The sequence below is a fragment of the Coregonus lavaretus genome (assembly GCF_964263955.1).
Source record: "Coregonus lavaretus genome assembly, chromosome: 16".
NCBI classification, from domain to species: Eukaryota; Metazoa; Chordata; class Actinopteri; order Salmoniformes; family Salmonidae; genus Coregonus; species Coregonus lavaretus.
Window position 1 is genome coordinate 20,106,099 of NC_140003.1, and position 19,762 is coordinate 20,125,860.

Sequence of the window (19,762 nt, forward strand, 5' to 3'; positions counted from 1 at the left end):
ATGTTAATGTTACCCCAGAGACATTCACTCCTACCACTGGTGCCTTCCTATACAATAGCCTGAACCGAGAAGTGCTCATTTTAGCTTATCAAGTTCAAACACGTGCCTGTTACAGTCAATGAGAGCTGTGGGTCATTAGGTCAAATAATTTCAAATGCAAACCTTTTTCTTTTCTTTTAATGTTTATTTCATATCTCCCCTCACAACACCAATTTATATGAAGGTCACTTCAACAATGCCTGCTTCCCTTCACCCAGAATGAACTGACCACTGACAAGGTGATGTGTTTTATTGCATTTAATGTGTGGACCTCAGGACAAAAGCTGCCACAAGAATCACAGACCCTTTTAAAAACAGTTCATCTTCTAAAGTGAAGGAGAGAGACAAGTGCTGCCCCTCTTTCTTCTAGACAAGTGCATTGATTACTGTCACAAGTACAATATTCAAGGATTCAATGGTTAACTGGATCTCAGGACGTGTGAACAAGACATGAGGTCTCTATTCTGAAGGCAACACGGATCAAATAAGAGCTCTTGAGAATAACCGCATGACATCAGAAAAGCTCATTCTTACCTTTTGATAAAAATTGGGGTTTATCAATGAAAATCTCACCTGGGCAGAGTCAATCCACCCTTAACGGGGAAATCCACTCAAACTATACACATTTACTTATTAGTCCACTGTTAATACGGTCCCAAAAAGTTTTGTAAGTCAGCAGTAAAGTTCTCAAGACATTGGACTTTGAAGAAGCAAAGTGTCACTTTCCACAGAATCATGAAAATAATACCCAAAGATAAGTTGAGTGGATTTTTCCTCCACCTTCTATTTCCCATTCAATTTAACCTTTATTTTTTACAGATAAATCTCATTGAGATAAAATCTATTTTGCAAGAGAGACCCTTTTCAATCAGGCCTTCAACCACAATACACTAATGGAAAAAACACTGTCTGGGTACAGACAGAGGTGAAAATAAATATACTCTAATGGTAAAACTGTCAGGGACCATGGTGGTTGGTATTCACAATATCGGTGCACCATACTACTATTGAGGGTTTCTATACAAATGTGATCGACAAAGAAACAGCGAATAGTAGTTGAGGCCTGTGTAAAGAGCCTTGACACGTCAAGGTTTAATAGCAACCACATACCAGACACTCTCCCATCATTCAGGTTTAGTTCCCTTGCAGCTTCTTCATGATAAGGCTTTGGGGAGGTGCGTTAGTGAAAACTGTCCCCACGAAAACATGTGTTCCCCACAATGTGTGGCGGATGACTTTGCAGCAGCCCAGGTCCTCGATGCTGAAGCCCAGGTTACGGTACCTCTCGTCTGTCTCAAACAGTGTGTTGTTGGTGTACGACCCAAAGAACTGGAAGAAACAAACACATGGGAAAAGATCTGAATACTGCTTGTTTTTGTTTGAAAGATTTAAGTTGAACAAATATAATCAATTTCAATCGTCAAGAAGACCACACAACTGCCACCCCTGTCTTACAACTGTATGTATTGTTCATAAAATATTATATATGTGACAACTATTTATGTAGCATAGTGCTAATCCTTAAGCAGCCATTTTAGTCACTTCTTACTGCCAGGCCTGAGGATGGGTCTATGAAGTCAGCCCAGAAGCCTTCTGTCCTCAGGGCATAACAGATTTCCTTGGCACCGGCAACAAACTGCAACAAGAGAACAATGCAACAACAAATTTACCTTCGACAATCGATTCGATTTCTATGTTAGTTTCAAGCATTCCGATTTTGTACTGTTACAAACATGCGAGATAGTGCCCAACATTCTGATTGTATGTTGTGAACTACAAACATGTGCGGTACATGCATGACCTGCTTGCTATATGTATATATATATTTTTTACAGATACAAGAGACCATCTGTTCAAACAGATTGTTATTGGTAATCATATCACCATGTAAGATGGCAACAAGTGCTGTTGTAGAGATCTAGCCTATTGCTGGGACGGGAGAGGAGATGAGGGTGTGTGTCAGTGTCTAGTAAATGAGTGCAGTCAAGGGGGTCAGCAGCACAATTAGACCGATTCTCAACCAAGGGCATGTTAATCAGACGGTGAATAACACACACTGTCACAAGCAAGCCCTGCTCTAACACGCACTGCCGTCTCACACACTCAGACTACTAACAGAAGTCTTCTATTGTAATGCTGAGATTGGGAATATGTAATGCACAATCCCATTATCATAAACAAAAGAGTACTTGCTACAAATAGGTACTTGCTAATACTTAGAGGCATTGAGTCTGAAAGACTATGTACAGTTTAATCCATTAAATTCCTTAAAATGTTGTTCTCAGAGGAAAACACAGATTGGGTTAGCATATACATGTGTTTGCAATATACTAGCAACTGATAACTCCCTACTATTTCAGACAGTAAAAGTGTCAGTATTATCTTCAGTAGTTCTGATAGACGGTTACTGTTGTTCATATGCTATGTGTAAAACTACCCACTGTGTTGTGACACCAACTCACTTTGTCTAGCATCAACTCCCTCTCTTTGTCCACCTCCTCACACCACGCTGTCATGTCGTTCTGCGTCTTCTGGGTCACCGTGACAACAGTCATGCCATTGTTAGGGGCCTCAGGGAACATTGACTCAAAATCTGCAAACACATGGGGAGAACATGCATGGTCAAAAACGAACATGACCATCACACCAATAGAGTTATTATGCTCATACAGTATGTACATTCCTTTAGTGTTTGAGCTCCCTCTACTGGATGCACGTAAAATCTCAATATAAATCTCACAAACACGTGAATAGGTTAGTGCTTTGTCCTCTTTTTCCCTTATCCATTCCCCATTTAAGATGTGGACATAATATACACAGACACAGTATATCAACAAATTTGAAAGTATAACAGAAAATGTGTGTAGCATGATCAGTGTCTTCTTTTACAAACAGTGCCTTCGGAAAGTATTCAGACCCCTTGACTTTTTCGACATTTTGTTACGTTACAGCCTTATTCTAAAATGGATTAAATAGTATTTTCCCCTCATCAATCTACACACAATACCCCATAATGACAAAGCAAAAACTGGGTTTTAGAAATTTTGCTAAAAAAGTAGTCAGACCCTTTACTCAGTACTGGCTTCTTGAGTATGACGCTACAAGCTTGGCACACCTGTATTTGGGGAGTTTCTCCCATTCTTCTCTTCAGATCCTCTCAAGCTCTGTCAGGTTGGATGGGGAGCGTCACTACACAGCTATTTTCTTCTCTCCAGAGATGTTCGATCGGGTTCAAGTCCAGGCTCTGGCTGGGCCACTCTAGGACATTCAGAGACTTGTCCCAAAGCCACTCCTGCGTTGTCTTGGCTGTGTGCTTAGGGTCGTTGTCCTGTTGGAAGGTGAACCTTCGGCTCAGTCTGAAGTCCTGAGCAGGTTTTCATCAAGGATCTCGCCGTTCATCTTTCCCTTTATCCTGACTAGTCTCCCAGTCCCTGCCGCTGAAAAACATCCCCACAGCATGATGCTGCCACCACCATGCTTCACCGTAGGGATGGTGCCAGGTTTCCTCCAGACGTGATGCTTGGCATTTAGGCCAAAGAGTTCAATCTTGGTTTCATCAGACCATGTTTCTCATGGTCTGAGAGTCCTTTAGGTGCCTTTTGACAAACTCCTAGCGGGCTGTCATGTGCCTTTTACTGAGGAGTGGCTTCCGTTTGGCCACTCTACCGTAAAGGCCTGATTGGTGGAGTGCTGCAAAGATGGCTGTCCTTTTGGAAGGTTCTCCCATCTCCACAGAGGAACTCTGGAGCTCTGTCAGAGTGACCATCGGGTTCTTGGTCACCTCCCTGACTAAGGCCCTTCTCCCCCGATTGCTCAGTTTGGCCGGGCGGCCAGCTCTAGGAAGATTCTTGGTGGGTCTAAACTGCTTCCATTTAAGAATTATGGAGGCCACTGTGTTCATGGGGACCTTCAATGCTACAGATATTTTTTGGTACACTTCCCCAGATCTGTGCCTCAATACAATCCTGTCTCGGAGCTCTACGGACAATTCCTTGGACCTCATGGCTTGGTTTTTGCTCTGACATGCACTGTCAACTGTGGGACCTTATATAGACAGGAGTGTGCCTTTCCAAATCATGTCAAATCAATTGAATTTACCACAGGTGGACTCCAATCAAGTTGTAGAAACATCAAGGATGATCAATGGAAACAGGACGCACCTGAGCTCAATTTCAAGTCTCATAGCAAAGGGTCTCAATACTTATTTAAATAAGGTATCTGTTTTTTATTTGTAATACATTTTTAAAACCTGTTTTCGCTTTGTCATTATGGGTTATCGTGTGTAGATTGATGAGGAAAAACATGTATTTAATCCATTTTAGAAGAAGGCTGTAACTTAACAACATTTGGAAAAGGGGAAGGGGTCTGAATACTTTCCAAATGCACTGTATGTTGTGCATTTTTACAGAAAGTAAGACTGCTCACATAGGGCTATATCTGCTGGTGAAAGGAAAACAATCATAAATGTACCTTTCTTCAGCAGCTCAGGGCAAGACTGTATTGCACACTCTACATTGGAGTTATCAAAGTACTGTTCTGCTCTGTTGACTCTTTGTTCCGGGGGATCGGCCTCGTTCCCCTAAGACAAACAATCATGGAACGTTGCTCAGAAAACCAAAAACATCCCCAAATATTATGCTGCATAATATGCATATGCTTCATTATCACCAGAATAAACGTATGTCAAATGTGAAACCAAACCACACTTACTTGGAACTCGCCGACAAATTGGGCAAGGATGAACTCATGCCTCTCGCTGCTGGAGGGAGCAGAGAGCACGTCGGGGACTGTCCGGTGGACTGGGCCTTTAATTTTCTGTTCTGCTGTTCCCTCCAGGTGGCAGTCGAAGCCTGAGTTACCTGGCAGCTGGAAGCGCTGGTCCTGAGGCCCGAACGGACCCATAGTATCATCTGGCCAAACTGTCCTGGGTCCTGACAATGAGACATAATTTAACAAGTTGATCCAATTATTGAGCCGATTGATTCACTTACCTTCTGAATAACAGACAGTTGGTATATGACGTTCACATTCAGGCAAGTACAGTATCATCATTGTGATTAGAGGTCTGCACTTACCAAGGTCAGGGGGTGTGATGGCTACACGAGGCTCATCAGAGCCAGATGATCCAGCACCAGAGAATGTTCTCTGGTTGGTTCCAGCGATCCGCCGGACCAGTACATGAAGCCCTGGCAGGTAAGTCACCAGCCTGGCTCTGCTACAGAGCACCTGAGGAACAGAGAAAGAACATCACCATCTGGACACACACAAGCATTAAGTGTGTGTGTGAGATTGGATTCTGATCAAATCTGGAAGTCTATGTCAAATGGACTTACACTGGCCATCCTGTTGGGCCTCTCCCTCTCTTCTGTTATCCACTTGCAAAACTGCAAAAGACAAAGTAATAAAATAACCAACTGCATAAACTAGACACACAACACTGAAAGTAGGTGCATAAACTGATTATCATCAAGCTAAATAGCTAAAAACAAACAGCAGTTGACTGTCAACAGGCTAACTAGCTTGCTACAAATAATTTGAATCACACAATTCAGAATATCCTGTAGCTACCTTACCCCGTAGTACTGTCACTTATTGTGCTCATTGACGACAACTATTTCAGACGAGATAGCTGCCACAACACTACATAACAGGGTACAGCAGGACTGTAGGGAATGTTAGCTAGCTAGCCAGCTAATGTTAGCTAACCAAAAAGTGAGAGCTGTGGTGTATTCATTGGTCGAATTCTGACCAATGAATACACCACAGCTCTCACTTTTTACTCCACTTTCCGTTTACTCCAAACGCTCTTCAACATGACGTAAAAGCTGTTGGGTTCTTAAATGGAAATTGTAGTTCATTTTACTGGCAAAGACAGTAAGTACAGTATGATTTCCTTACCATTCCAATCAGAATAGTCTGAAGTGTTTGGCACAAGCTGCACATCTATAAATGATCAATTCTTCCATGCTCTAATGTGGAGTGAAGTCCACGGGGTTCCTTCCAACTTCTTCCAGTCACATTTCCCAACAGCCCAAACGTTTTGTAACAGAATTTGACTAATGAATACACCCCTGCTCGCAAAACTGCAGCAAATTTGTTTTCAGTTTCGATATTGGTTTGATATTTGGAGTTAGCTCGTCAATACCTCTGACAGAGCGCTCTAGGATGATTAAGGTGATATCAAACCATATATCTAGAATCAGATGACAATAGAGCGCAAGGTACAGCCTTTTCCCCCCTCCGTTTTGTTTACAAAAAGTGACTTTACATTGGTATTGTAAGAATATTCGAAGATAAATATACACAACGCAGACGACTAGTGGTCAAGAGGACTGGCGGTCAAGAGGGAATTAACAATCAATGGAAATAGTTGTTTTGATTCATAGCTACATGTGGCAAGTTTTCATTGGTCCAAATGGTCTATACATTGAGCCTGAAACAGGATACTTGGGGGTTTGGTAGCCCAATTGTATTGCAAGGAATTCTAATTGTTCAGCCACATGCTAGGCTTGAGGCTATAAACTACATCCTCTCTTTGTTCTGTTGAGAAACATTGAGAACAGGGAAGAATGAACATCTACCATCTACTTTCAAGCATAAGAACTATAATGTATTCGCTTTGAATGAATATATTTTCTCCCCCTGATTTGCTTTGGGGTCTGTGTTATTGAAGAATAACATCAACTGCTAACAGTATTATGTGCTGGCTGCTAAGGGACAGTCTTAAAAGTGCAATCAGCCAAACCTGGTGTTCACAGAAAAACGTTCTTTTAGTTTTCCCCCCACAACAATTACATTTTAAAATGTTAACTTATTTATTTTTAATGGATTTTATGTCAAAATACGAGCTCAAATAAATAACCTACTTGCATGACCTAGAGAGCGAAAATCTATGATGCACCAATAAGAATTCCCATTTTAAAGTTCCCTGATTATAAATGAATATTTTGATAAGAGTGGTCAAGGAACCCAACACACTTGTCTGTACATCTGTAACTCATAGGGACAGGGAACTATTGAAAATATCAGGAAATATTGTGGTGAACTGGAATTCTAATGAATGGGGGGGTCAGTGACTTCACATTGTGGTTTTAAATCTCAATTTCACCTGGAGAGGAAGATTTGGAAAAGTATCCTTGTAAATGGGTCAAATATAGGACCCTTAGTAGTTAGAGGTAACTAATAAAAATATTGGGCCCGTTAGTGACTGGAGGCCCTATGCAGTGTGTAATTTTCATATAGGGCTAACCCTCCTGAATGGGAATGCAAAAATGTCTACTTTGTTTACATTCAATCACCAATATTACACTTCAATCACCAATATCACCACGGTCCCTAAACCACATGAACACCAGAAATCAGCATAATGCCTCCTTTTCTGCTCTGTTAAGGAAGGTGTTCAACCATCGATTAAAAAAACAACAACAACAACGGGTGTACCTTGCCCCCTACCATCATCTGATTCTCGATATATCCCTATCATCATCCTAGGACCTTCCGTCGGAGAGCTATTGACGAGCGAACTCCGAATATCGAAAGTAAAAACAAATTTACTGCGGTGCAAGACCACACAGCTAGCCGATTTATATTAGTTGTTAGGTTCTGACAACATAAATGTAAGATATTACCTTAAATGAATACGTTGAAGAATATCCCCTTCTTGCAAGCATAAATCAATCAAATACGTTGAAAATATCAATAGTTATTATCTGTGTTTATCCTTGACCTAACGTTAGCTCGCTTGCTATCTATCCGCTTCACCTTTCAATGTGCACATGCGCTCTTACGTGGGGTTAATGACGGGAACCTACGAAGGACAAAAATGGCCTGATGTAACACGGTTGCAAAAAAAGGAATAACAGCAAAATGCAGAATCATTTCTGCACACTAGATGACGTTATAGCCCTATCCATGAGTGGCAGCATGTATCTACAGATTGACGCCAGCAATGGCAATTCTAAGGATAGTTCAGACAAAAATACATGTGCATGGGGAGGACCAAGGTTTTCGTCAGTGTTTCCTGTGGCACTGTAATAGGCTCTATGCACGCATCACTTCCGCATTGGCGTAAGGATGCTTGGGCATTTCCGGTTACCGGAAAAAAACATTAGACAGTGACAGTAGACCGTTATGATGTCAGAGATGAAGTTTACAAGGTGTTTGCTGGAGTTGCCTAAAGTATATGTTAATGATATATGGAGGGTCGTCCAGACATCCAGTACGACACCACGTAGCAAACTGGATAAAGGCTTCACATTTCTTATTTTCTTTGCAACTTTGAAGGTAATATGCTAACGCTAGCTAGCCTGAGCTAGAAGCCTTGCTTTGGTGTTTTAACATTTTAGTCATTTAGCAGACGCTCTTATCCAGAGCGACTTACAGGAGCAATTAGGGTTAAGTGCCTTGCTTAAGGGCACATTGACAGATTTTTCACCTAGTCGGCTCGGGGATTAGAACCAGCGACCTTTCGGTTACTGGCACAACGCTCTTACCCACTAAGCTACCTGCCTCCTAATACCATCTCATTTTAAGTCATGACTCCATCCTGCTTCAGGTTAATCATGCTTTAAATAAAGTTGAATCATGTGTATATACCTCTCACTTCATGTGTTTGTACTTTTATGAAAGTATCAGGTAAAAACAGGGCTACAAATGAGATCTCTGTGAGAGCCCACTGCTACCGCTCAATGAAGAAAACTAAAGCCACCACACCAGCTGAGAGTAGGACTAGATTAAGTGACACGTTCAAAGTTCTGTTGAACTTGTTCAAGGTTCCGTTCAACACATGTTTTACTCGTTTAATGTTACCACAGCTTTGATTGCCATTGCTAAGAGAACACTTTAGAACTTTAGGGGTTTTCATGATAGCTGAACAGTGGTAGCCTAATACAGACCAGGGTAGCTGAGTGGGAATTGCCATGCTTTGTTGTTGGGTCTGTTGTAACCAAATTTGACTTGATGACTGCAATGACAGTAACATATTCCACTCAGCTATTCTTCAAACTGCTGATGTTCTACTCAAAACTGTCCTGTCATCTTTACTCAGTTCTTTATAAACATATGGCCCAACTTCCTTGCTTTTGTACTTGATGTTTCTACTTTTCAAGAGGAATTAGGAGCAAAACCTTCACTCTACTGTTGTTATTGGTACTAGGCTACAATGTTGCACCACTCACCTACTGCTCTGCCAATACTGTTTGAGGGTAGGTAAATGGCACAAGACAATAGGTAAGTGGTGGGAGACAGTATAGCCAAGTGGTGCAAGACAGTAGGAAAGTGATGCAGAAAGCACAAAAGTGACAGGAGACAGTAGATAAGTTGCTTACACCAGTAAAAAGTAGAAAGAACAAGTTTTGCTCCTGCTGCTGTAGACCCTCGTCTTTCAAAACCCATTAAATTATGCTTCTGTGTATTTCAGATAACATTGCGTGATTCACAGCCAGTTGTGCTTGTTAAAAGCTACTGTTCCTGTGTGGCTGGGTGTGGGATATGTAATCATTTGGTTGCATTACTATATCAGACTGCCCATTACTCTGAATGTGGCATGTCTGTCGTCTGTCCTGTACTTTCGTGCAGTGAAACATAGCAGAAGTGGCATAAACCACGAACAATGGTTTGTATCATTTCAATACCAGACAGTTGTGTCACATGCATACTAGCATCTCTCCTAATACCATCTCATAAATAAATAGGGAGTGAAGCCAGGACCTGTGGATGTCATGGTTGTAGTGAAGCCCAAACCAGATGCTACTCCAGCAAGAGGAATTAGGTATGCAGAGTCCAATTAAATAGGCAGACTACAATGTGTTGCGAAATAAATGTTATTAATCGCTGTTAGATTCTGGTGTATTTCCTAGTGAACCCTTTACTTTTCCTGATATTGTTATTCCAGATCTACACTTTACAAGGGCTACAGTGGTGAGCTGGAAGAGCTGTCATCGTGTTATAAGTCAAGACGAAGTATTACAAGTAAAAACATTAACATAAACATTAAGATAAACAACAACAACAACAAAAATTTACAGTTTCGGATGTTTTTGACGACAAGCATTCAACGCTAGCATACGGTAGCACAGCATTCTACGATAACCGGAAGTTTACATCCATCCTGAGATTTAACCGGAAATACGTCATGCTCGCCTGTGCATATCGCCTATTAGTGGCTAACCTGTAGAATGCATAAAAGCATCCCTCAAACTCCCGTTCAGATGAGAGCTTTGTTCCTGAAGGTCATATGTGCATATACAGTCCTGGTCAAACGTTTTGAGAATGACACAAATACTAATTTTCACAAAGTCTGCTGCCTCAGTTTTGATGATGGCAATTTGCATATACTCCAGAATGTCATGAAGAGTGATCAGATGAATTGCAATTAATTGCAAAGTCCCTCTTTGCCATGAAAATGAACTTAATACCCAAAAAACATTTCCACTACATTTCAGCCCTGCCACAAAAGGACCAGCTGCCATCATGTCAGTGATTCTCTCTTAAACACAGGTGAGAGTGTTGACGAGGACAAGGCTGGAGATCATTCTGTCATGCTGATTGAGTTAGAATAACAGACTGGAAGCTTTAAAAGGAGGGTGGTGCTTGAAATCATTGTTCTTCCTCTGTTAACCATGGTTACCTGCAAGGAAACACGTGCTGTCACCATTGCTTTGCACAAAAAGGGCTTCACAGGCAAGGATATTGCTGCTAGTAAGATTGTACCTAAATCAACCATTTATCGGATCATCAAGAACTTCAAGGAGAGAGGTTCAATTGTTGTGAAGAAGGCGTCAGGGCGCCCAAGAAAGTCCAGTAAGCGCCAGGACCGTCTCCCAAAGCGTTTTCCAGCATGATGGAGCACCTTGCCATAAGGCAAAAGTGATAACTAAGTGGCTCAGGGAACAAAACATCAAAATTTGGGGTCCATGGCCAGGAAACTCCCCAGACCTTAATTCCATTGAGAACTTGTGGTCGATCCTCAAGAGGCGGGTGGACAAACAAAAACCCATAAAGCATTGATTATGCAAGAATGGGCTGCCATCAGTCAGGATGTGGCCCAGAAGTTAATTGACAGCATGCCAGGGTGGATTGCAGAGGTCTTGAAAAAGAAGGGTCAACACTGCAAATATTGACTCTTTGCATAAACTTAATGTAATTGTCAATAAAAGCCTTTGACACAGAGAGAGAGAGAGAGAGAGGAGAGAGAAGAGAGAGAGAAGAGAGAGAGAGAGAGAGAGAGAGAGAGAGAGAGAGAGAGAGAGAGAGAGAGAGAGAGAGAGAGAGAGAGAATAATCAACCTGTGACTGGCCTGTCCAGATTAAGCCCATAACCTTGACACTGGCCCTCCTCCACAGCAGAAGATGTTGCCATTAAAGCCAGGAGTCACGCTGGGGGTCAGTGCTCTCTCATCTCAGAGCAACCTCATGGACAATTAACCTGACAGGGTGTCACTCTAAGGAGCATAAGTCTTCACTGTGGACCTATAAGCCTCTTTGTGAGAGATGTCATGTCCACTCCTGACCAGCGGTCCATAGGTCCCTATAGGAGCTCATCCAACTTTAACATTCAGTCTGCAGCAGCTTTCTGTGAGAGGAAACCCAGCTAGCACATTTGGTTCCTTAGAGAAAAAAATGTGGAAATGTACGTTTTTGGCTTCCCATTGGATCTAGAAAAAAAGGCTTAAAGGGAAATTTAAAAAAATGTCAACTTCATATTTATCATCTCCAGCACCACCCCAACATCAACATATGTGAAAATTGTGTGTTTTCTATGTTTTGTAGTAAAAAAAGATAGAGGAAGATAAGTGTTTCCAATGACATCATTGTGTGATTTCTTACCAATTATGAGTAGGCAATGTCTACTAATTGGTTGATGATGTCATTGGAAAGTGCAATTTTCACATATGTTGAGTTGGGGTGGTTCTGGGGATGATGAATATTATGTAGGAACATTTTAAGATTTCCCTATAAGTTCCCTGACTGGTAAAACAGAATGTTTTTTAACACGTTCTGAGAATGGAAGTGAAAATGTAGCCTGGGAGGTTTTTATCAACGTTCTGACAATGGAAATTATAGGTTATTTGAAGGTAATTAAATAATGTTCTGAGAACATGTTTCAATAAGACTTTTAATAACACAGCTAGCTTAGGTTAACTGTTTTGAACTCCAAGCACAGATAGGACACATGGAAATCAGTGGAGGTCGATGCCGTTTAAGATGAGGGAGGACAATACTTTTTTTTATGAGCATGGCCTTATTTCTATTACAGCATATTGGATGACTTTCATTCATATTCCATTCACCCAGCTAAATGTAACATCGATAGGTTTAGGTTACATGATACTAAATATTCCCCATAACCCATCATGAGGTTGCTACAACCTAGCCTATGAATTTAAGTTTACAACATAAATGCACAGGTCAAGAGAAACATTTGAATAATCAAGGTGACAGACAGTGATACATTCAATAACGCCTTGCACGCTCTTGCCTACATTTAGCTGATCCAGGGTGTAATCATTAGTCCAACAGTTGCAAACAAATACAAATATGTTTATCCCAGTTTCGTTCTGTTTGCTTCTGTTTAAGAAACGTTTTTCAACAGATTAGGTGGAATGACTACACCCCCGATCACATGCAAACACAGTTCACTTTCATAGCAGCCACATACAAACAGCATGATCACTTTGCTCGTTAATTCTTTCTTACATCTGGGTAGATGTGCTCTCCTCCTCTCACTTTTTCCCTTCGCTTGTGTACTTCAGTACACAACACATCAGCTGTCTGTGACCAGGCTAAAAAACCTTTCAAAGCCAAACCTTCATATCATAACCGCTAACCGCTACACACAGTCTACATCGTTGTCACCATATTAGCTAACGTTATAGTCAACATAGCTACAAGAACTAAATCGTTAGTAAATCCACTACATTCATTTAGTACAGTGTACAGTCAGCAAACAGTTTAGCAGTTACACTGGCGGGCCCCGGTGGCAATAATTGAATAAAACCAAAAGCTTACCTTGACTTGGAAAAGTTCCAGTGTTGGATAACCATAGCCAGCTAGCTAACATGGCATCCTTCTCTGTTTGAGCCGGGTTTCTGAGTAGGCTAAACTAGCTAGCTGCATTCGCTAGCTAAGTAGCTAGCTAAGTGAAAGTGAAATATACCTGGAGTACTTCTCCTGTCTTATCCAGTGTCCTGTGTGAATTTAAGTATGCTCTCTCTAATTCTCTCGTTCTCTCTTTCTCTCTGAGAACCTGAGCCCTAGGACCATACGTCAGGACTACCGGGCATGATGACACCTTGCTGTCCCCAGTCCGCCTGGCCTTGCTGCTATTCCAGTTTCAACTGTTCTGCCTGCGGCTACGAAACCCCTACCTGTCCCAGACCTGCTGTTTTCAACTCTTAATGATCGGCTATGAAAAGCCAACTGAGAGACCTGAGCCCTAGGACCATACGTCGGGACTACCGGCCGTGGTGACTCCTTGCTGTCCCCAGTCCGCCTGGCCTTGCTGCTATTCCAGTTTCAACTGTTCTGCCTGCGGTTATGGAACCCCTACCTGTCCCAGACCTGCTGTTTTCAACTCTTAATGATCGGCTATGAAAAGCCAACTGAGATTTATTCCTGATTATTATTTGACCATGCTTGTCACTTATGAACATTTTTGAACATCTTGGCATGGTTCTGTTATAATCTCCACCCGGCACAGCCAGAAGAGGACTGGCCACCCCTCATAGCCTGGTTCCTCTCTAGGTTTCTTCCTAGGTTTTCGCCTTTCTAGGGAGTTTTTCCTAGCCACCGTGCTTCTACACCTGCATTACTAGCTGTTTGGGGTTTTAGGCTGGGTTTCTGTACAGCACTTCGAGATATTAGCTGATGTAAGAAGGGCTATATAAAATAAAATTGATTGATTGATTGATTGAAAAAAAATACTATGAAATATAGCTAGCTAGCTCGCTCTCTCTTGCTTCTCCTTCATTTTTAAGAAATTAATTTGAGTCAACTACTCACCACATTCTATGCACTGCAGTGCTAGCTAGCTGTAGCTTATGCTTTCAGTACTAGATTCATGAGCCTCCTAGGTTTTATATTGAAGTCAATGGAAGACAGAAACTAGCTGTCTTCCGGCTACACCATGGTGCTACCCTACAAAGTGCTGTTGAGGCTACTGTAGACCTTCATTGCAAAGCAGTGTTTTATTTCAATTATTTGGTGAATATATTTAGTATAGTTTTATCTAAAAAGGATACGTTTTTTAATGTTCCACTATTTTTATGAAATTCACTGAGGAGGATGGTCCTCCCCTTCCTCCTCTGAGGAGCCTCCACTGATGGAAATTCATTTTCTTAGGTTTTAATCATGGAAACACATGTATTTTGTGTCAGTGCGATTCAAACCTATGATCTTCTGTTGTCTATCCATTGAATTAGTCCACTGCACCACCAGGATGGAGCTAGCGTGCCATGTTTTTTCAAAAACTCATACAAAGCTGTTCATTTTAGTCTATTCAAACAGACCTCATTTCAAAGGAAACAAGCACTCATTAAGTGCAGATGTGGCCAATTAGTGGGCGTGACCAACACTCCTGAACACACTTAACAAGATAGAGGATAGAGAGAGTTGTTGACACTGAGAACAAAATGTATATGTTTTTAAATAGCATTCTTAGAACTTTCTTTGAACCTTACTAATGTTTTCTTGTGTTTTTTATGGAAAGTTTTCTTAATGTTCCGAGAACATGACTTTAAATAGAACCATGAGGAAACCTGCAGAAAACATTATGCTGATGTACTGTAATTCCCACCTACGAAACGATATGGTTTTCAGAATGTTATGTGCTAGCTGGGTATCCTGCACCATTCCCAGAAGGTTGTGGGAAGGTAGTATGCAAAATAACCATAGGGCAACCACACTCTCACCAAGCTCTAAGAAACATATGGTTCTCAGAACGTTATGTGATAGCTGGGAATTGACTGTCATCTGTTAGCCTTTGTAAACCTAATATTTGGCAGAACCATAGTGTCATTTTCAATCTTGCTAGCTTCCAGACCAAAGAGCCAACCAACCAGATGCACATTTTACTAGCTGTATACTGAGACAAGCTAAGAAATAATAAGTACTGACATTATTAACCTTGTGTTTTATTATTCATAATTCTGTTCCAGTTATGTGATCATTTTGTTTTATTGATTGTGCCTTATAACAGCCCAAGACCCCTGATCATAAAATCAACCTTTCCTCACTATATAATTGAATACTCTGCCCTGAAAATATGCAGCATACAATTGAAATACACAAATGAGGGCTTTAGTGTTCTCAAATGTCTTGGTAAAGACTAGGTGTGGATATGAGGAGCCCTCCCAACACAGGAAACTGGCAGTGTGAGTATAATGTAATGTAGCCTGTTTTGTGCAGTTTGTATGGGTTTGAGTTATATTTAGTTTTGACTCATTCAATCTACTGGTCTCTGGTTCTGCTCCACCTGTTGACAACTCACTGAGGATCTGAACCTGATAGGAGATTAGATCCATTCACCTGCATTCACTCACCATGTTCTCCCTCGGACTGAGCAGAGACAAAGTGACGTGGATGTACTGTGCTATTTTGGTCACATTAATTAATTAAACAGATATAGTTTAAAACAACTCATGCTGTTGTTATATTTACTGTTTAAATATATGCTGTGAATACATATGAACAGTAGGCTACATTGTTGTTGTAGCTCAGTATAATTTCCATTTGAGACTTCTCAGCTGAACACCAGGCAACCTGCTTGCAAAGAGAGTGGGTGGTGAAAATGCTCCGCTTATTACGTCTCTCTGTTCACACAATTACACTTTATTGGCCTTTGCTGAATGTCACCGTTAAAGCGTGAATCGCAGCAGCAAGATGCTTTTTTACCTTTATGCAGCTCAGTGGAGTGATAAAAATATTGTGTTTGTAAATTGGCTGTCATTAAACTAGGTGCATCCCGACAGATGCTTTACAATCTGTTACTGTTAAAGAATCTTCCCAAAAAATAAAGGAATAATTGCTTGATATTAAACATATTCCTGACTGCTCATATATGATATATACAGTGCCTTGCAAAAGTATTCATCCCCCTTGGCATTTTTCCTATTTTGTTGCATTACAACCTGTAATTTAAATGGATTTCGATTTGGATTTCATGTAATGAACATACACGAAATAGTCCAAATTGGTGAAGTGAAATGAAAAAAATAACTTGTTTCAAAGAATTCCAAAAAATTAATCACGGAAAAGTGGTGCGTGCATATGTATTCACCCCCTTTGCTATGAAGCTCCTAAATAAGATCTGGTGCAACCAAGTACCTTCAGAAGTCACATAATGAGTTAAATAAAGTCCACCTGTGTGGATATACACCTGTTCTGAAAGGCCCCAGAGTCTGCAACACAACTAAGCAAGGGGCACCACCAAGCAAGCGGCACCATGAAGACCAAGGAGCTCTCCAAACAGGCCAGGGACAAAGTTGTGGAGAAGTACAGATCAGGGTTGGGTTGTAAAAAAATATCTGAAACTTTAAACATCCCACGGAGCACCATTAAATCCATTGTTAAAAAATGAAAAGAAAATGGCACCACAACAAACCTGCCTAGAGAGGGCCGCCCAACAAAACTCACGGACCAGGCAAGGATGGCATTAATCAGAGAGTTAACAAAGAGACCAAAGATAACCCTGAAGGAGCTGCAAGCTCCACAGCGGAGATTGGAGTATCTGTCCATAGGACCACTCTAAGCCGTACACTCCACAGAGCTGGGCTTTACGGAAGAGTGGCCAGAAAAAAGCCATTGCTTAAAGAAAAAAATAAGCAAACACGTTTGGTGTTTGCCAAAAGGCATGTGGGAGACTCCCCAATATGCAAGAAGGTACTCTGGTCAGATGAGCTTTTTGGCCATCAAGGAAAGCGCTATGTCTGGCGCAAACCCGAGAACACCATCCCCAACAGTGAAGCATGGTGATGGCAGCATCATGCTGTGGGGATGTTTTTCATCGGCAGGGACTGGGAAACTGGTCAGAATTGAAGGAATGATGGATGGCGCTAAATACAGGGAAATTCTTGAGGGAAACCTGTTTCAGTCTTCCAGAGATTTGAGACTGGGACGGAGGTTCACCTCAATCAATCAATCAATCAATTTTATTTTATATAGCCCTTCTTACATCAGCTAATATCTCGAAGTGCTGTACAGAAACCCAGCCTAAAACCCCAAACAGCTAGTAATGCAGGTGTAGAAGCACGGTGGCTAGGAAAAACTCCCTAGAAAGGCAAAACCTAGGAAGAAACCTAGAGAGGAACCAGGCTATGAGGGGTGGCCAGTCCTCTTCTGGCTGTGCCGGGTGGAGATTATAACAGAACCATGCCAAGATGTTCAAAAATGTTCATAAGTGACAAGCATGGTCAAATAATAATCAGGAATAAATCTCAGTTGGCTTTTCATAGCCGATCATTAGAGTTTAAAACAGCAGGTCTGGGACAGGTAGGGGTTCCATAACCGCAGGCAGAACAGTTTAAACTGGAATAGCAGCAAGGCCAGGCGGACTGGGGATAGCAAGGAGTCACCACGGCCGGTAGTCCCGACGTATGGTCCTAGGGCTCAGGTCTCTCAGTTGGCTTTTCATAGCCGATCATTTAGAGTTGAAAACAGCAGGTCTGGGACAGGTAGGGGTTTCGTAGCCGCAGGCAGAACAGTTGAAACTGGAATAGCAGCAAGGCCAGGCGGACTGGGGGCAGCAGGGTGTCATCATGCCCGGTAGTCCTGACGTATGGTCCTAGGGCTCAGGTTCTCAGAGAGAAAGAGAGAACGAGAGAATTAGAGAGAGCATACTTAAATTCACACAGGACACTGGATAAGACAGGAGAAGTACTCCAGGTATAACCAACTAACCCCAGCCCCCCGACACATAAACTACTGCAGCATAAATACTGGAGGCTGAGACAGGAGCGGTCCGGAGACACTGTGGCCCCATCCGAAGAAACCCCCGGACAGGGCCAAACAGGAAGGATATAACCCCACCCACTCCGCCAAAGCACAGCCCCCGCACCACTAGAGGGATATCCCCAACCACCAACTTACAATCCTGAGACAAGGCCGAGTATAGCCCACAGAGGTCTCCACCACAGCACAAACCAAGGGGGGGGGGGGGCGCCAACCCAGACAGGAAGATCACGTCAGTAACTCAACCCACTCAAGTGACGCACCCCTCCCAGGGACGGCATGAAAGAGCACCAGCAGGCCAGTGACTCAGCCCCTGCAACAGGGTTAGAGGCAGAGAACCCCAGTGGAGAGGGGAACCGGCCTGGCAGAGACAGCAAGGGCTGTTCGTTGCTCCAGCCTTTCCGTTCACCTTCACACTCCTGGGCCAGACTACACTCAATCATATGACCTACTGAAGAGATAAGTCTTCAGTAAAGACTTAAAGGTTGAGACCGAGTCTGCGTCTCTCACATGGGTAGGCAGACTGTTCCATAAAAATGGAGATCTATAGGAGAAAGCCCTGCCTCCCGCTGTTTGCTTAGAAATTCTAGGGACAATTAGGAGGCCTGCGTCTTGTGACCGTAGCGTACGTATTGGTATGTACGGCAGGACCAACTCGGAAAGATAGGTAGGAGCAAGCCCATGTAACGCTTTATAGGTTAACAGTAAAACCTTGAAATCAGCCCTTGCCTTAACAGGAAGCCAGTGTAGGGAAGCTAGCACTGGAGTAATATGATCAAATTTCTTGGTTCTAGTCAGGATTCTAGCAGCCGTATTTAGCACTAACTGAAGTTTATTTAGTGCTTTATCCGGGTAGCCGGAAAATAGAGCATTGCAGTAGTCTAATCTAGAAGTAACAAATGCATGGATTAATTTTTCTGCATCATTTTTGGACAGAAAATTTCTGATTTTTGCAATGTTACGTAGATGGAAAAAAGCTGTCCTTGAAACAGTCTTGATATGTTCGTCAAAAGAGAGATCAGGGTCAAGAGTAACGCCTAGGTCCTTCACAGTTTTATTTGAGACGACTTTACAACCATCAAGATGAATTGTCAGATTTAACAGAAGATCTCTTTGTTTCTTGGGACCTAGAACAAGCATCTCTGTTTTGTCCGAGTTTAAAAGTAAAAAGTTTTCAGCCATCCACTTCCTTATGTCTGAAACACAGGCTTCTAGCGAGGGCAATTTTGGGGCTTCACCATGCTTCATTGAAATGTACAGCTGTGTGTCATCCGCATAGCAGTGAAAGTTAACATTATGTTTTCGAATAACATCCCCAAGAGGTAAAATATATAGTGAAAACAATAGTGGTCCTAAAACGGAACCTTGAGGAACACCGAAATGTACAGTTGATTTGTCGGAGGACAGACCATTCACAGAGACAAACTGATATCTTTCCGACAGGTAGGATCTAAACCAGGCCAGAACTTGTCCGTGTAGACCAATTTGGGTTTCCAGTCTCTCCAAAAGAATGTGGTGATCGATGGTGTCAAAGGCAGCACTAAGGTCTAGTAGCACGAGGACAGATGCAGAGCCTCGGTCTGACGCCATTAAAAGGTCATTTACCACCTTCACAAGTGCAGTCTCAGTGCTATGATGGGGTCTAAAACCAGACTGAAGCATTTCGTATACATTGTTTGTCTTCAGAAAAGCAGTGAGTTGCTGCGCAACAGCTTTTTCTAAAATTTTTGAGAGGAATGGAAGATTCGATATTGGCCGATAGTTTTTTATATTTTCCG

At 42.0% G+C, this 19,762-nt stretch overlaps 1 protein-coding gene across 2 annotated transcripts; it reads right to left on the bottom strand.

Moving 5' to 3' along the window:
* Positions 1–282: 282 nt before the first annotated feature.
* Positions 283–7,828, bottom strand: mmadhcb (metabolism of cobalamin associated Db). 2 transcript variants are annotated; one of them, XM_084179467.1, is made up of 8 exons: positions 7,668–7,828; positions 5,373–5,423; positions 5,115–5,265; positions 4,750–4,970; positions 4,510–4,618; positions 2,502–2,632; positions 1,589–1,675; positions 283–1,368 (listed from the first exon to the last, which is right to left on the bottom strand). In XM_084179467.1, exons 1-8 carry the CDS (start codon positions 7,707–7,709, stop codon positions 1,174–1,176), a joined length of 987 nt encoding a protein of 328 aa, XP_084035593.1. In that variant the 5' UTR covers positions 7,710–7,828; the 3' UTR covers positions 283–1,173. The 2 variants fall into 2 exon arrangements, with proteins under 2 accessions (XP_084035593.1, XP_084035594.1); XM_084179468.1 differs by lacking the exon at positions 7,668–7,828 and adding an exon at positions 5,613–5,684.
* Positions 7,829–19,762: the final 11,934 nt, after the last annotated feature.